Here is a 17,118-nt window from a genome sequence, read left to right on the forward strand (position 1 = left end):
CACAAAGCCCAACATCCTTGGGAAAGAGAGCCTATAAGAAAAGCTGAGTTGCTCCCAAAATGGCTGCAGCTACTTGGAGAAGGAGCTGCCTAATTGAAGGTATGTCATCTCTATAGGGACACACCAAAGAATACCATGGACTCTCCAAGACGAGAGATTAGCTAAAGCTGTTTTCTGGAACCATCTTAAATACATAAATCTGCTACCACAAATATCTAACCAATACACATTTTGGCAATGCAAAAAGGACATAGGATGCACATGCTAGTTATTGTGAAAAGAATAAACACATCATGTAGTCAGTGATACAATGAAAATATAAATGTACTTAAATGAGGACATTTATGAGCCTGCTTCCCAAATCCATCTAATTCAACCCCAAATCTCAAGACACAGATTGCCATGCACTGCACAAAGCATAAGGTGACGAACCAGCGCTGCCTTTCCAGACATATGTCCTTATCCTTCACTTTGGCAAAACCGTCTCCTGGTTTCTTCCCCATCCCTCAGCCTCATACCAATATCACCTGCATAGATACTGTTCTTTCAATTCCCACTGTCAAGTGCACAAAAAGCATCGCACACACCTTCACTGAATGGTTAAGGATGAATGACAATGTGAAGACACATGGCTTTGTGGTAACTCTGTGAGATGCACAACAGCACTTTTCACTTACTTCCCACTCTTCGTTGTGCTCCGGGGCTTTGTGGAGGATGGAGAGTTGGCACCTGAGTTGAAGTTTGAAGAACCCCATCTATCTTTACTACACCCACCGAACAAAAATATATACAAAGAACACGAAGACAAAAAGCAATTAGTCATTTCATTTAACGATTTTCAATACCCCTTTCCTCCCTCTCCCTCCCGCTCTCCCTTTCCTCCCCCTCTCCCCCACCTCTCTCTCAGCATGTTTTTATCCAGTGATGTACTTCAATGTCAAAGACAGTGGGAACTATTAGTCAAGGTCAAATAAAACAACTTCCCTTTAGGGATTCAAAGTTTGACCTGTTCGGTTCCCTTAGTGGTAAGCACCATACTCCAAGCTCCCAAGTAGACTCTGGTGAAAAAAAATGGTATAAAATACTCAAAGGGGAATAGTTTCTCTCCAACTAAATAAAAAAAAAAAAGATCCTTACATTTCTAGTCACTGGAGTGTCTGCACCATAAGTTCAGTTCTAAAGCTGCTGACTTCAATAAAGGATATGGATACCATATCCCAAATATTTCAAAATGTCTTTGGGTGATACTATCATTAGATGAGTTAATAATTTTCACTCATAATTTTGCATGGGAAGGCCATGAATTGAGATATTCTTGCCAGAGAAGCACCACTTGTTTCATGAGTAATTGAATTTAAATTTCCACCTTCAATAACTCCACAGTTTATGTCAAACCTTGGAAACAATTACTAAATAAATCACAAGGAAGGGTCTGCTTAATCTCATCAGGTTAATAAACGAAGGCAAATTAATCACTTTGAGGTAAACAAAGAGGCATAATTGATTGGAGTCACCCTGATTACTTTATTCTATTTCCTTTATCAAACTATTTTACCATTATCTTCAATTCAGCTGCTTTGCCTTGAAATTAATACTTTACTTCATCTTCAAATTTCCATGGAAACCAACTCAACACCTTTCTACTTGATGTGTGGAATTCTTTATCCTAATTTCATCAGAATTTCTTTTCTGTTACTAAAATCTACATCAGCATATTCTTTTAGATATAGCGAAGGTAAAAGATGCCTGTCTTATTGTTCAAGGTATACAATAGAAGCTTCTTTATATTTTTAAATGAATTTACTTACTGTGTGTGTACACTCCATTGTATATGTACATGTGCTATAGTATATGCATAGAGGTCCCAGGACAACTTGTAGAAATGAGTTCTCTCCTTCTACTATACGAAACCCAAGGAATACATTTACTTCATTAGGCATGGTAGCAAGCGTTCTGGGCCATCTTATCAGCCCAGGACCCTTCTTGTTAAATTTGAAATTTATTATTTTTAGTGTGTGTGTGTGTGTGTGTGTGTGTGTGTGTGTGTGTGTGTGTGTGTGTGCTGGTGTGTGTCATGGTGTGCATATGGAATTTAGAGAACAACTTTTAGTTGTTTCTCCTTAAGCCAAAGGTTCCAGGATCAAACTGGGGTTGCTGGGTTTAGTCAGCAATTACTTTTACCTGCTGAGGCATCTCACTCAAGGGTCCAGGACCTTCTGTGGGTAGAGAATAGTGTCTAAGAGAATGTCAAAGAACTTTCTAGATTCTTATGAATCTTTAAAGCATTTGAAAATAAGTGTCACTGTGTGACAGTATTTATATGAAGGATGAGAGGGTGTTCTACAGTCACTGGCTTCAAATGGGCACCAGGGTGTGATTGGAATGAGAAATAATGAGGGGCGGTTGCAAAGGTAATAAAGATGTATATGTACAGACACACAAATCAGCAGTTTGAACTGAATGTTCACAAGGGCCAAAACCAGCCCCGTAAAATGGGAGCTATGCAGGTGGGCTCTGATTCTGTTGCTTGCTATGTGGTTCTGCAATAATCTGCGGAGATTCTAAACAGCAAAGTATTGGGGACACGACTTAACTGTGCTGTTCCAACTCAGTTGCATGGGCTACCTGCTAATGGGGACTGAGGAGCTATTAGGACTTCCTGTGAAAGAACGCCTTAGGCAGTTTAGGGGCGAATACCAGTCACTCTCTCTGTCTAGATCCAATGTCAGAAATTGGTTGCCACAATTCAAATCTGAACAAAAGATTCTGAGTCAGAAAGAACAATCAGAAGTATGTACGAAAATATCTTAAGGATACCTGTTACTTTGTATGGTAATAGTAGAAGGAAGGAAAGAAGGAGGGGAAGGCAGGAAGAAGGAGGGAGAGGAAAAGGAAGCAAGGTAGTTTCCACTCAGAAGCATTCAGAATTATTGTTTCGAAAAGTTGCAAGAACTCTTATGCAAAGGATGCAATACGCTTCCAGTTACTCTACAGAGGTAGAGGCTGGGGTTATAGCTCAGACGGTAAAATGCTTGCCTAGGACATGTGAATCTCTTGCTTGGATCCCCAGTGCCACAGCCGAACCCATGTGGTTGCATACATCTGTAATCCAGCACTTAAAAGGTGGAAGGGGGAGGATCAAAAGTTTAGGATGAGACTTCAAGTCTGATGTCAGGATGGGCTACAAGGGACCCTGACGCAAAAGGAGGGAAAGCACAAATAGATCCCAGTCATCTCACGTCTACATTCCTGGGCACTGGGACTCTTCCAATCCTTCACTCACACAGTAAGCAGTGTGAAGTTTGCTTGGAAGCACTCTAAAACCAGAGATCTTCCAAATCACACTGTGAATACTACAGGCTCAGATTGTGTGCCCAGAAGTGGTGTGTCTCTGTACTTTTGAATAAAATAACACCCATTCTCACTGTTAAATCCCCACCTCTGTGACAGCCATCAGGGGAAAATGGCAGCCTGCAATGGCAGCTTCATTGTTAACTGCTTCTATGGAGGTGAGTTATCCTGGGGCAGCAGCCTTTTAATGATGGAAATGATCCCGACACCATCCCCCAAAACCTACAGTCAGATCCCAGAAGTGCAAATCTGAGGGGAATGGAAACACAAACATTCTGAAGAATAAATCACACAGGGAAAGTATGGCACCAAGGCCAGAGGTGAAAGTACTCAAATGTCTCCAAATGTGTATTTTGTGCAAATAACAGATGGGTTCCCAGTGGGAAATGTTTCAGAAAGGGGAATGGGCAAGAGGAACTTCTGGCAGGCTTGGATCCTAGGAGGGCAATTTTGTAGCTATCCTAAGGAGAGTTGTAAAGAAAGGTCAGCCAAATATTGGCAAAAAGAAGCCATCCTTCCTTCTCTCTGAGATCTAGGCTGGGTAGATAAACCTGGACAAGATGCCGTAAATCTCAAGCCTTGAAACACAAAGAATGAAAGCAATAATTCTGAGGACCTTGAATTTTCCCACAGTGCCTCATAAGCAATAAAGAGAAAATACTACTGCAGCAGACTACTGGAAGCCTCAAAGGTCTGGAAAGACACAGGTCAAAGGTCCCAGAATTAAGATGCTGCCGAGAATCCTGGTCCCTGAAACGGCCAGAACAATCCCAGGAACTTACAGGGATGGCTGCTTGCTTCTAAGCTATACGGATGATAATTTGTGGCATAAGAGAACTGGGAGGAGCGGAGCTGAATTTGACCTAGTTCCTAACCTATGCATCTGAAACAGACATGCTCAGTAATCACTTGCTTGATCCGCCTGTTTCTACCCTGCTTGTCAGCCCTCTCCACTTTCATCTCCTCAAATTGTAATCTTGAGAGCTGCAGTTGAGACCCCAGAAGGTCAGGGTCCAGCCTTTTTGAGCCCCACCTGAGTCATATCCTCTTCAGAGATAAGATTCTGGCTTGCCTCAGGGCCCCATCAAAGGCTTGTGAAACCAATTCCAGGTGAGTTTCTGATAAGAAAAGTTAATGCAGGCCAGCTCTCCTCTGTCTGCCTGGTGGGCTGTCCTCACTAACAACTAATATCGATGCGGCTTTTTCTCTCTTCAGGTTCCATCCATGCTCCAAAGGCCACGAGGGAGTGAAAAAAACTGTGTGCATATTCCATCTAAGTAGAAAAATGGACCCAAGTCTGCAGCACTCTCAAAGGGTTCCTGGCGGGAGAATTTGATATCCATTGTTTGAAACTAAAATGGCAACCAGACCCATCCTTGCTGGCTGGCTGTTTGTTTCGTTTGTTTTACGGTTGCCAGAGGAATAATTATGAGCAAGGAACTTAGTGGTTGAAAACACACTCCACTTTTTTTCTTTTTACTGTTACTTGGGACTGAAGCTAAGACCCTGATACATGCAGGTCACACCCTCTCCCAAACTACATGCCCCAGTGACTTGGCCCATTCTTTGACGGACATGCAGAAATCTGTATTGCTCATAGTGTATCATAAGCTCTTTTTGGAAACAGCCCCAGGTCTGAGAAAAACAGTTTGCTTCTGGAGTTATTGACATTGTAAAAATGAGTTTCCAGAGTCCTAAGAAACTGAAATTGCATTTCAGGAGGTAGGCATGGTCGTTTGTAGACTACTGTCACCACATCATTTTTGAGCAGTGAGCATTTGGTTCCGTTCTGCTTGTATTTTGTTGTTTTTACTTTTAAGTCAGTGAGTACTTGTTATGGTTTAAACTTTCTTTGTGATAGGAAAGTTTGTCTTCAAATTAACAATATTGGTAGGTGTGAAGCATTTAACCAGGACATTTGGATCATAGGGCCAGAGCTGTTATGAATGGATTATTTAATTACAAGAGTAGGTTATTTCCTAGGGAGTCTAACTCATACGTCTGCTCACTTCAGCCCATACCTGCTTGCTGCTCTCACATGTCCTTCCCTCCTCTACCATGCTGTGGAGCAGCAGGAGGACTTCAAATATGACTGAATGACCCCTCCTAATAACCTCTCTGAGAAAACTTGAACAGGAGTGGATTTGGTTGTCATTTTGGTTTCGGACAATGGGCATCAATCTGTCCCATTTCGCTCTTCAATGCCTTTACAACCGTGATAAACAAACTGGCTTTTCCTATAACTATTCCACACTCATGAATTTGGTTAACGCAATGGAAAAGAGGGGAAGCAAGCTCAGAAAAAAATCTTGAATGAATAAATGAGAAATGCCCTACATTTGGGCTCAGAGGGAAAGATTATCATCAAAGATTAAAATGTCTGGCATCAATGTTAGAAAAAGAAGTGATAACATACACTTCACATGTTTTTCAGTGCCTCTCAAAGAGTCCGGGAGAACCAGAGTCTGCTTACTGCATACTGCAAAGACAGGTGAGTTTTGAAAAAAAATTTTTTTAAGTTAAAGAACAATTTATTTGCTGAGAGATTAAAATAACTGTAACTCTGGGCAGTGCAAAATGCACTACCAAACCCATTACAACAAACTGGTGTTAATGCACAATGTTTAAGCAATGCTACATGATTTCTTTTGGCAAAGTGCCGTGTTTTTCATTCTGTATAAAACTGACCATCTGTGGCCCAATCAGTATAAAAATTATTAAAAAAGAAAAACAATTAGATAGTGGCTTAAGAAAAGAAGCTGCCATTTATGCATAGGTTGATGTACCATATATAATCTCACTGAAGTGTCCCTTTTAAGTTTCATGTTGATGAGAGAAAAATATTGTGCCCATAAATACATTAAGAAGGCACATACTACAACCTACAATATTTTACAGAATCCATACCTCATATCTTACCTTCAGAACGTAAATATGTTCACAATTTTACTAGAGAAAAAATAAAGCCACTTCTTAAAAATAACACACACACAATTACTGACTAATGTTCAAAACTTCTGGAGGAAAACAAAACCACACACACACACACACACACACACACACACACACACACACACACACACGAGACAGTGTTGTCTACTTTGTCATAGGCCAGTATTCTCTTGAAATGTGACACTAATTCAAGTGGCTTAGGTGCAGAGAGATCCCAAGAATAGATGCAGAAAGGCAGGAATAGATGGTGAAAGACACAAAGTGTCTTTTTTCCACTGGCAACATTACCCTTTTTGTTGAAAAAATATTAAAAGCAAACATGCCCGAATGACGGGAGAGTACCGCTTAATAATACTACTAAGCCTATTGCAAACATATAGCTTTGTAATGACTTCCAATGCACATTCTTATAAGTGATAATAGGGGTGTTGAGGGCTTGTTCCAAGTCTCTCTTGGGGGAAGGGGTATTTCCCCTTCTGGCATCAAGTGTTAGGAAAAGAAATGATGACATACACTTTGCATGTTTTTCCATGCCTCACAAAAATAATCTAGGCTCCAGGAATCTCCCAGGATTGGGAAATGCACTTAAAACAGCCACTAGCATGGGTACAAACTCTTCCAGTGTGCTTCCCAAACAGATGTTTGACTCTCCTCAACAATCCAGATGCCAAGTGGAAATCCTTGGGGATGCTTTTAAATCCCATCTGCCTCCTGGCGAGGGCCTGCCTTTCTCTTCTCCAAGATGCTTCCATTTTTGAAGTAGGTTGCCCTTGTTCTGTTACTGAGTAAGGAAGCTCTTCAAATATTGACTCCTTTAATGAAAGCTGATGAAGCATCTGTATTTCATTTTCCTGCCTTGTCGTGTGTCCTGCGTAGTTTCTTTTCTCTTTGTGTCTGAATTTGAGTCCGTGGTCCTTTTAGTCTCTTTTCTTCATCACACAGAAGGTCAGTTCTCTAAGATGCACTTTATTTTGCTTCTCTCCATTTGGTTTCCCTTGACTTAACCATGGATAGCAACTGAGGCTTTGCAGAAGAGAAGACAAAGACTCGTTTTCCTTGCTATGTCTCACAGTATAAGTATAGTCTCTCAGGAACAAGTCCTAAGCTCAAAGCAGTTGTACAGGAATCCTGAGTTCTAATCCTGGCTGCCAGTGAGACATCTAAGTTCTTGCTGCCTTAGGACTGTTAATCAGGTTAATCAGGTAAACCATTGGTTAATCAGGTAAACCATTCACAGAGAAGCTCACAGCTGCTCTGTGATTGCACAGCTTCCAGAAAAATCAGACTGGGCATATACATTATCTTGCCCTCCCCTCTTCCTTTAACTTCCTACTCTAGCAGTTCACCACAGGACACCAGGGGCTGCAGCAAGATGTCCATTGCTGGTGTTTGGCTCTCTTCACCTATTGGCACATGCTGGGTGGAGTTTTGTTTTGTTCTGTTTTGCCAAGGGAGTGGTAGTCACATCCCTTAATGTCTCACTGGGTCAGAGGAAAATGTGTATCAGCTTTTAAATTTTATCGTGGTTTCATTTAAGCTGGCTGATCCCTTCCATATTGTGAAAGAGCATGGACCTTGCTTTCAGAGTATCAGAGGCCAGTGGACATTTACATAAGAGTTATAAGTGCTATTGTACTATTGCTGTATTCACATCAAGCTGTGGTGTTTCTTCATTAGGTGGGATATTGAACAGAAAATCATAGTTCTGAGATTACATGGCTTTGGGCAATTGAGATCTGAAATTTGAAAGGTGCTTGGACTGGCATGGCCATTAGAAAGGTGGAAAGAACGAAACCATGCTCAGAATAGCAAAAGAAATCATAACAGAACTTGAAGATGGACCACATTGGAGGAATGAAAATAAACTCTAAATAACATCTGCAGAGAATGTTCAGAAACCAGATGACGTGGAAATAAATCTGCTCTCCTAGTGAAAGAAATTAGTTAGGAGGAAGTATAGGTTATAAAAGATGTGAAGGATTTGGCTTGGCACATGTCAGACTGTGTTATGGATGGACAATTTCTGGCAGAGATGGCACTGGAATTACAGAAGAAAGGCAGAGTAAGAAGCCAATCACAGCTCTAAAGGGGTGACCTAGACCACCAGATAAGCAGTGAGATCCAATGGGACTGAGATCCTTACCGTTAAGAAGCAAGTATTTCAGGTGGCAATCCTTTGCCAGAATGTTCAGTTCCCTCTTAGGTTGTGGGTATTACAAGGCTTTGCAAAGATCTGTAGGCCAGAAATCCAAGTAAAAGCGGCCATGGTAGTTGATTTTGAGTTGATTGAGGTCAATGTTAAGGTTAATGAGGGAAAGTTGTACACCTCAGTAGCTTTCTTCATTATGTCTCTTTTGCTAGCTTGTCCCCATTCCCTAGTTGGGATAGATAGCTTACAGTTGACAAAGTAAGCTAGGTACAGAGTAGGTAGAAACAACTTTGGAAGTCCTGAGTAGAAACCCGTTACACAGCCCCTCCCATAGTTCTGCCGTCTGAGTGAGTGCAGGAAGGACCCTGGCTGATAAACAAAATTAACCATTTAACATGAGCTTCATTTCCAGTTCATATCTTTTGCTTTGTCTATGATTCTCAAGGACTAACCAAATATTAGAGGCTAAACTAAGATCTATGTGACTTTCCTCTGTGCTTCTGTTTTCCTTTTCTACCTTGCTTCTGTATTTTGGCTTATTAAATACACCCTAAGGTACCACCCTGGGTGGTTGAGGGATACTATCCTTCAATAATAAAACCACACTTGCACATGGGGACAAGCTCCCTGGGAGCAAATCAAGGACATGAGAGTTTATAATTCTAACGTATTCTCGGCAAATTCTAATGTTGTCTGCCCATGATCTGCATCTTGAGAACCACTGCTACAAAGGACAACTGTGGAAGTAGAAATCAAAAGAAAAATCAGCGACATTCACTGTCCCTGATTTCCAGACAATACAACCAGAACCCGTTCCATGAAGGGCAGGAGATAGAAGACAAAAAGGGCTTCCTACAGCATCTCTGAAGAAACTCCTCTTTCCTGAGGAAGTGGCAATTACTGCAAACACCACAGAGTGGAGCTCAATAACAGGTGAAACGAGAATTGGATCTGACAAGCATTAATTGAGCCTGCAGTTCTATTTACTGAAAACGATCTGGCACAATTAAAAATTCACAACTAGAGCCTTGTTTGTGAACGTTCTATATTAGGGAGTTCCCAGAGTGGGCCAGAGTCTCAGTGAACTTTTTAGGAAAAGCTGAAGCAGCCAAACAGTACGACAGAAATTAACACCAGAAGAAAAAAGAGAAGTCTGCCTATTTACTTGTAGAGTTTTGATTTTATATAGCAGAATAAGATAAACCAAAAGCCTTTGTGTAGGGAGGGGGACACCGTTATTGGGTTATGATTGATTATTTTTACTTTCTAATAAATATAATCTTACAATGATGTTTTTCAGAACCGTGTTCAAATGTGTTCATGAAAGCTCATAATATTTGGTTCATAGTAAGTTTTCGATACTGGATTGCTGGCAAATATATCTAAAGAATTGGCTGCTGGCAAGCATTTGTTGAACTGAACTGGCTGACTGACACACATTACATTAGAAGTTTGTTACTAGAGCTGCATGTCTTTTTTTATTGTTCAAATGACTTATGTCAGATCACACTGCATGCCTAAAAGAGTGATAGTCAACTGCAGTACCATTTCCTGAGCCCTGGTGCTCACATATAGGAAACTCAAATGCCATAAAAATCAGAGTGTGTCAGCAAGTTCAGAGAGCAACATTGCCCAACTGGAGGCAACCCTGGGTTTGTGGGGGGGGGGGGGAATCTGGGCTCTGGAATCAGGCAGAACTTGGATCATATTCTATTTTTGTATTCCCTGGAGAATTTGGACATCAACAAGACATATTTGTTTAGATCTAACTCTGATCTCTTGACAATGGGAAGTCAGACACTAATCTTTTTAGCTAATGCTGGCATTAAAAGCCAATATTTGAAGTGCAAGTATCTACTTCTTGCCATGGTAATTGGTATCTTAAGGGCCAAATAAATGCATCCAAGACTAAAAGGAGCATATAGAACCTTAGAAATCCAGTGGAATAACCACTTCAGACTGAAAATGTTTTCTGGGATAGGAATAAAAGAAATTCCTGGGCTGGAGAAATGGCTCAGCGGTTAAGAGCACTGACTGCTCTTCCAGAGGTCCTGAGTTCAATTCCCAGCAGCCACATGGTGGTTTACAAACATTTGTAATGGGATCTGATGCCCTCTTCTGGTGTGTCTGAAGACAGCTACAGTGTACTCACATACATTAAATAAATAATATTTTAAAAAAGAAAGTTTCTATAAATCATGCTCCCATTTTAATAGGTCTTTCTCTTATGTTGCAGTTAGGAATAGCTCATATACAATTAAAAACCAGCCAATTTATGAAAGCAACACATGTCGTTCTATTAATTTCTTAATCACTGTTAAATACTAGGTCTATAAAATTTATAACAATAGATGTCTCTTCTAGTCAAAGCCAAAGCACTTAGCTGAACTAAAGGTTAAAACTCTATTCACTACAATCTACCCTCAGACAAGAAAAAGGCTCATAGAAATATGAAACTTGGAAGAATCTTTAGAGACAGGAAAGTAGAGCCCAGAGAGATGGGATGAATCCAAGAGAAGTATTTAAGGATAAAACATGAACTTAATGATAGAATTTGGCTGGCACATGAAAAATAGGCCCATAATCTCCATGAAGTGCAAAGCAAGGCAGGGTGGCTTGGAACCAAGGATGATGTAACACAAATTAACTGTGGCTCCATCTGCCAGGATAATGAGGGTGGGTGGATTTGTGCATGGGAATAGGAATATGTATACCGAAGGAGATAACATAGCCAGTTTTGTTGAACTTTTGCATGCCCATGGGACCACTGAGTGAAATGTTGATTTGGCGATTGGATATACGAATACAGAATTTAGCAAGACAGAGATCTCAGTGGAAGGCTGGTCTTCACAAATCTGGGAATTTACAATTGTTCAAAGCCACCTAGAATAAGAGACTACACACAGGGAATATATGGAGTGCACTGAGTGAGGAAGGAATTGCCAAGGAAGATGATTAAGGACAGGCTAGACATGAGGTTGTGTGCTTATGAAAGCCAAAGAGGGAACCGAATCTGAGAGCAGTATTCCAATCATAAAAGACTCACTTGCTGATTATGTGACTATTTTATGTCCAAGGATTCCAACTGCTGTATGTTACTCTTTCCTAGTTGACTTGTCTGATCAGTTGTGCTACCTCATTAGTCATTCTGTCCTTTATCACACCAAGAGCACTTGATACTGAAGAACATTGATCACATCCAACCTGCTCTTATCAATTCCTGCCAAGGATGGCCTGCAGTATAGTGAAGGAAGAATATCATACACCAGCCAAATTCATAATTATATGCTTTTAATGTGTTTTTTTTCAGTCTGGCCTTATTTATCACAATGAAGGTCAATAAAACAAGAAACTGTCATAGAATAAACAAAAGATAATAAGGCTAATGTGAATATAGTTATAACTTTCCTAAAAAAACTAGACTTTTGACTATTATCCTTGTTTATTATGTTTTTCTAATATGTGCAAAATAAAAAGTAAGACTAGCTGCCCTCATCTTGGCTTCAGAACTCTAAAACAAATCTTGACTCTGGTAGACTCTGGATTCAAATCCACTTGATGCCACTACCCACTTGTCATATCACTTGGGAAGGCCTTGGGACCTCTTTGTAATATTGCTTCATGCCTTTGAAAATAGTAGTTGTATATTTCTCACCAGTCACTAGACAATCAATTTCTTATTTAAATACTACTGTAAAACTCAACAAACCAGTTCTCCACCAATTGATAGCAAGAACTTTAATAAAATGTTCACCAGGCTGGAGTGATGACTCAGTGGTTAAGAGCACTGACTGCTCTTCCAGAGGTCCTGAGTTCAATTCCCAGCAACCATATATGGTGGCTCACGACCATCTGTAATGAGATCTGATGCCCTCTTCTGGTGTGCCTGAAGAGAGCTACAGTGTACTTATAATAAACAAACAAATCTTTTTAAAAAAGTGTTTATCATCAGGGGGAGCACCTCTTGGCTTAGTGGGAATGCAGGTACAGAGGGGTAAGACATGAAAGGCAAAGGGCAGCTTTCTACTGAGAAAATCTACAAAACAAAGGGAAGGGAAGAACAAAAAATGGTCCTCCCAATGAATGTCCTCATGGCTAGCTCAAGTGCTCCTGGCAGATGCAAGTATGAGAAGAATAGGCTCTCTTTCTGGCAGTCCTCAAGGTTAAGAAAATGGCTGTCATCACTGTTAGTGAGATTATCCATGAAGGGATGCCATAAAATATCAAGTCATCTCTAGACTCCCTTTCAACAGAAAAATAAGAACTTGAACACCTCTCAGATAAGTTTGAAAGAATTCTGTATGTGAAATAGGCAGATAACAAGCTGGGAAGAATGCAACTTTCACTGGGGCTCAAGAATCTCTGTCAATCATCAGGTCCCAGGAAATAGATAAATCTTCCAGATGGCTCTCCAATAGGAGGGCCCTGGAGGCAGAACAGAGGATCTTAGCTAGAAAAAGCAGTGTTGGCATGTAAAGGGAGACAAGATGGCACTTAATTCAGAGAAACCCAGACTTGGGAGCAAAGTATCCAACCAGCTGCTTGAAATGAATACAAACCATTTTTTGTGGCTTGGGGATATGCAAAATGGGCTTTTCAAATCGATTGTATAGATAGGGAGATACCTCAATGGGTTAAGGTACTTGTTCTCAAGCCTGACACAACCCGAGTTCTATCCCCAGGAGCCACATGGTAGAAAAGAGAGAATTGACTTCCAGCAAGATGTCTTCTGAAGTCCATATGGATGTTGTGTTAAGCGCATACATATACATGCACATAAATAAATAAATAAATAAATAAATAAATAAATAAATAAATAAATAAGTGCAATTCATAAAAAGGGTTTAGAGGTCACAGATGTCACAGTGTAGCACAATTGTCTAATGTCTACAAGACCCTATCAGTTCTCTTACAATTATATATTCTGTGGCCTCTTCCAATGCCAATTATCTTTTCTTTCTATTTTCCATAATACTTTATTAAAGTTACCATTCATGTAATCAGCTTATCTAGGGCTGTGGAAGAACACTTTAGTGTTAATATTCTAGAGACCAAGAGACACTAAGGGGAAATAAAACCCTAGAGGAAGGGAATAAACATCTTATACACAGAAAGCTCTGCAGTTAGATCTTTTCTAAAACTTTTCCCTTTAGAAGTGATTGCTTTGCTCATTCTTGATTGGTAGGAGTTTTGTTTCAGTTAAGAAGATGCTTTCTTTACTGCATGTTTGCCAAGATGTCAAAAGTCAAGTCAGACTTAGTGAAGGCACATTGTTCCAACACACATAATTCCAAAGTAAAGCTATCAGTGGTCTATGGAAGACCACACACTATGGGGTACACATGGTTTGCAGACCTGGGTGTTAACCCATCTGAATTTTGCTTCTGGATAAAATACAGATGCTTTGTTTCTTGAGTCAATATGGCGCCTGTAATCAGAGTCCAATTTCAATTTTGTGAAGTAATGATGACAAACTGAAAGTCAAAGGGGATACTGTGTAAAATGAATTTAGAATCAGTCAGTGATACAGCTCAGTAATATGAATGCAGAAACATTCTGGTTATGTAGAAATTTTCTTATGCACACTGCTTCATGATCCTTTCATTTTTACTGATATTTACGGAGAAAGAAAGAACAATTAAAGATGAACATTACCTATATTGTCAAATATTTGGCTGACAGAGCCTAGTTTATATCAAGAACAATAGGCCCAAGCTAGTAGCATGGGGCAGAGAAAAATACAAGCTTGTATTGTATGCTTTCAGACTAGAGCAGAGCAGTAATTTGTCATTTCTAACATGCCACTTATCTTCAAATTGAGGGACTCTCCCTGGAAGTAGCATTATAAGATGGAAAAAACAAAATCAACAAAAGGCTTTAAAAGTAAGAAATCCACAAAACCTTGGTCTACTTGGATTAAAAACATTGCATGCTGGAGTAGCTGTGAGTATCCTGGCAACCCGGAATAAAATGGAAAGATGATAGGTAATGGCAGTGTCAACTTGGAACAAAAAATGCTATTTTGTCAGAAGAATCAAACTTATTTATTTGTGTGTGTGTGTGTGTGTGTGTGTGTGTGTGTGTGTGTGTCTAAGCAACCTTTATTTTATAGGACATACTGAATGGCAGTATCCTCCCCACTTCTCTCTCATCCCTCTATAGCTATCTACAGATATGTATGTATGTATGTATGTATGTATGTATGTATGTATGTATGTAATATGTATTATTATGCACCTACCTATCTACATATCTACCCATCAATTAATTATGTACATAGAGACCTTTTAAAAAGTGAAGGTGCTTCAGTCCTTCTTAAAAAGGGGAACAAAAATATTCATAGGAGGAGATATGGAGACAAAGTTTGGAGCAGAAACTGACTGAATGGCCATTCAGAACCTGCCCCACCTGGAGATCCATCCCATATACCTACAGCCACCAAACCCAGACAATATTGCTGATGTCAAGCAGTCAATGCTGACAGGAGCCTGATATAGCTGTCTCCTGAGAGGCTCTGCCAAAATATGACAAATACAGAGGCGAATGCTAGCAGCCAACCACTGAACTGAGAATGAAGTCCCCATTGGAGTAATTAGAGAAAGGATTGAAGAAGCTGAAGGGGCTTTCAACCCCATATGAACAACAATGCCAACCAACCAGAGCTCCCAGGGACTAAACCATTACCCAAAGACTATACATGAACAAACCCATGGCTCCAACTGCATATGTAGCAGAGGATGGCCTTGTTGGGGCACCAGTGGAAGGGGAAGCCCTTGGTCCTGCCAAGGCTGGACCCCCAGTGTAGGGAAATATCAGGGTGGGGAGGTGGGAGGGGTGGGTGGTTGGGGAGGGGGAACACCCTTATAGAAGCAGGGGGAGGCGGGATGGGATAGGGGGCTTACTGACAGGAAACCAGGAAAGAGGATAACATTTGAAATGTAAATAAAAATATCCAATAAAAAAAGTGAAGGTGAATGGGTCTAATATTCATTCCTGAAACTTTAGCTAGCCAGTGGGGGATATCACATAAAAAAGATGGCAGTGGCAATTATGCTAAGTTAATGCAGTAGACTCACATCCTTTTGATAATCTAATCATATCCTAGTGAAGACAATGAAAATCTCTGGTCTCTGTAAAAGCATAAATTGCAACCTAAACAATCTGAACATTGGACAGCATTGAGTCAATGTGGCAATTTTTTTTAATATTGGTAGGTTTGAGATATTCCTTGGTAGGTTCAACTGGCTAGAGCCTGCCCCCAAATTCATGCCTGTATTTTCTTTGTTCAACAGGTAGGGGGCCAGAGAGACTCAATTAAAAGCTACAAACACACTCCCGATTTCCTTTTGGTTCTTTTTTCTAACTCTTTCTTCAGAACTCCTGGAATATTACTCTCTTATCCAATAATGGCACACATTCTCTCTCCCTCTCCCTCTCCCTCTCCCTCTCCCTCTCCCTCTCCCTCTCCCTCTCCCTCTCCCTCTCCCTCTCCCTCTCCCTCTCTCTCCTCATCTGCATCTGTTATCTGTAATTCTCCATCTACACTTCCTATCAATTCCCCCAAAAGCTATCCCACATGGCCAGATGCCTGAGCTCAGTGCCTGAGCTGCAAATCCAACAATCTGATACACTGTGCAGTCTCAGAGCCCACTTTTTTTTAAAATCCATGGGTTACTGAGGAAGAGTGTAAGAAAAGTTATCTTTCTCTGGAAATATACTTACCTGTAATCAAAGAGGACACATAAAAGGGCTCCAGAGCAAACAAAGAGGCTCCCTCTCCTAGGCTTTAACAAATTAAAACCCACATTAATTAATTCTTCAGCTCTTTAATTGCTCCTGGATTAAATATGCTGAGGCTATTTTTCATTCCTGCCCTGGTTGTCACAAGTTCAATAATTCACTTAGGGAATTCTGGCATCATGTATTTGGCTCTGCCTGTCTATGAAGTCAAAAGGAGTAACTCATTAGTAAGTAAGAAGCATTCATTAGATTTGGGTAAATTTATACTTGTGAAAGATGCTAGCTTCATTCCAGACTGTTGGAAGGAGACTCATGCTCAGAGTTGCTTGGCAAATGAAGAGTTGATGTAGGCAATGGGATAAAGTCTTAGAGCAGATCTTCAGCAACCCATCATAGCCTACACTGTCCAGTGCATGCTGCCCCTCTCAAAGTGTCAACTACAAAGGAAGTATGAGGATTACAGGGATACTGATGGTGTCCATATTTTCAGGGCTCCTTCCAGGTAATGGTCATTTGGGAAGTTATGAAACACACAAGAATTATTTTTTACCTCAACCATAAACTTAGGTATCCAATTACATCATAATTATCTTCTGACGAAATGCAACTGACTCAAGAATTCCAATCTACCTTCAAAAGACATCTCAAAACTGTGCAGAGACATGACAACATGCTGTAATTGTCAAATGTTTTAACTGCAGAAACATGAAGGTCGGACATGTTGAAGAAATTAGCACTTCTTGCCATCTATCACTTCTGTTGTGTCAAAAATAAATCTGTTGGAATCTTTCATTTACTATAGTACTTTGATAACATTCTGCCTCTGACTAGAAATGAATCCTAGTATCTGTATTCCAGAGTAGCGTTTTCTGCATTTTCTTACTAGGTATACATGAAAGAACCTGCCTCTGAGCTTCCATTGACTT

The 17,118-nt window shown here is 40.3% G+C and overlaps 1 protein-coding gene across 5 annotated transcripts in view; it reads right to left on the bottom strand.

Annotated features, from left to right (window-relative positions):
- Hs6st2 (heparan sulfate 6-O-sulfotransferase 2) overlaps nucleotides 1-17,118 on the bottom strand; it is a 295,764-nt gene that overhangs the window by 38,206 nt on the left and 240,440 nt on the right. For 3 of the 5 annotated variants that reach the window (XM_087599435.1, XM_087599437.1, NM_001191726.1), the window contains one exon: nucleotides 678-764. The exons of the other annotated variants lie outside the window; for them this stretch is intronic. In XM_087599435.1, coding sequence (XP_087455561.1) covers nucleotides 678-764 — 87 coding nt within the window. The remainder of the gene's footprint in view (nucleotides 1-677; nucleotides 765-17,118) is intronic. 5 annotated transcript variants of the gene reach the window in all.

Source organism: Rattus norvegicus, chromosome X, assembly GCF_021556685.1.
Source record: "Rattus norvegicus strain SHRSP/BbbUtx chromosome X, alternate assembly SHRSP_T2T, whole genome shotgun sequence".
NCBI classification, from domain to species: Eukaryota; Metazoa; Chordata; class Mammalia; order Rodentia; family Muridae; genus Rattus; species Rattus norvegicus.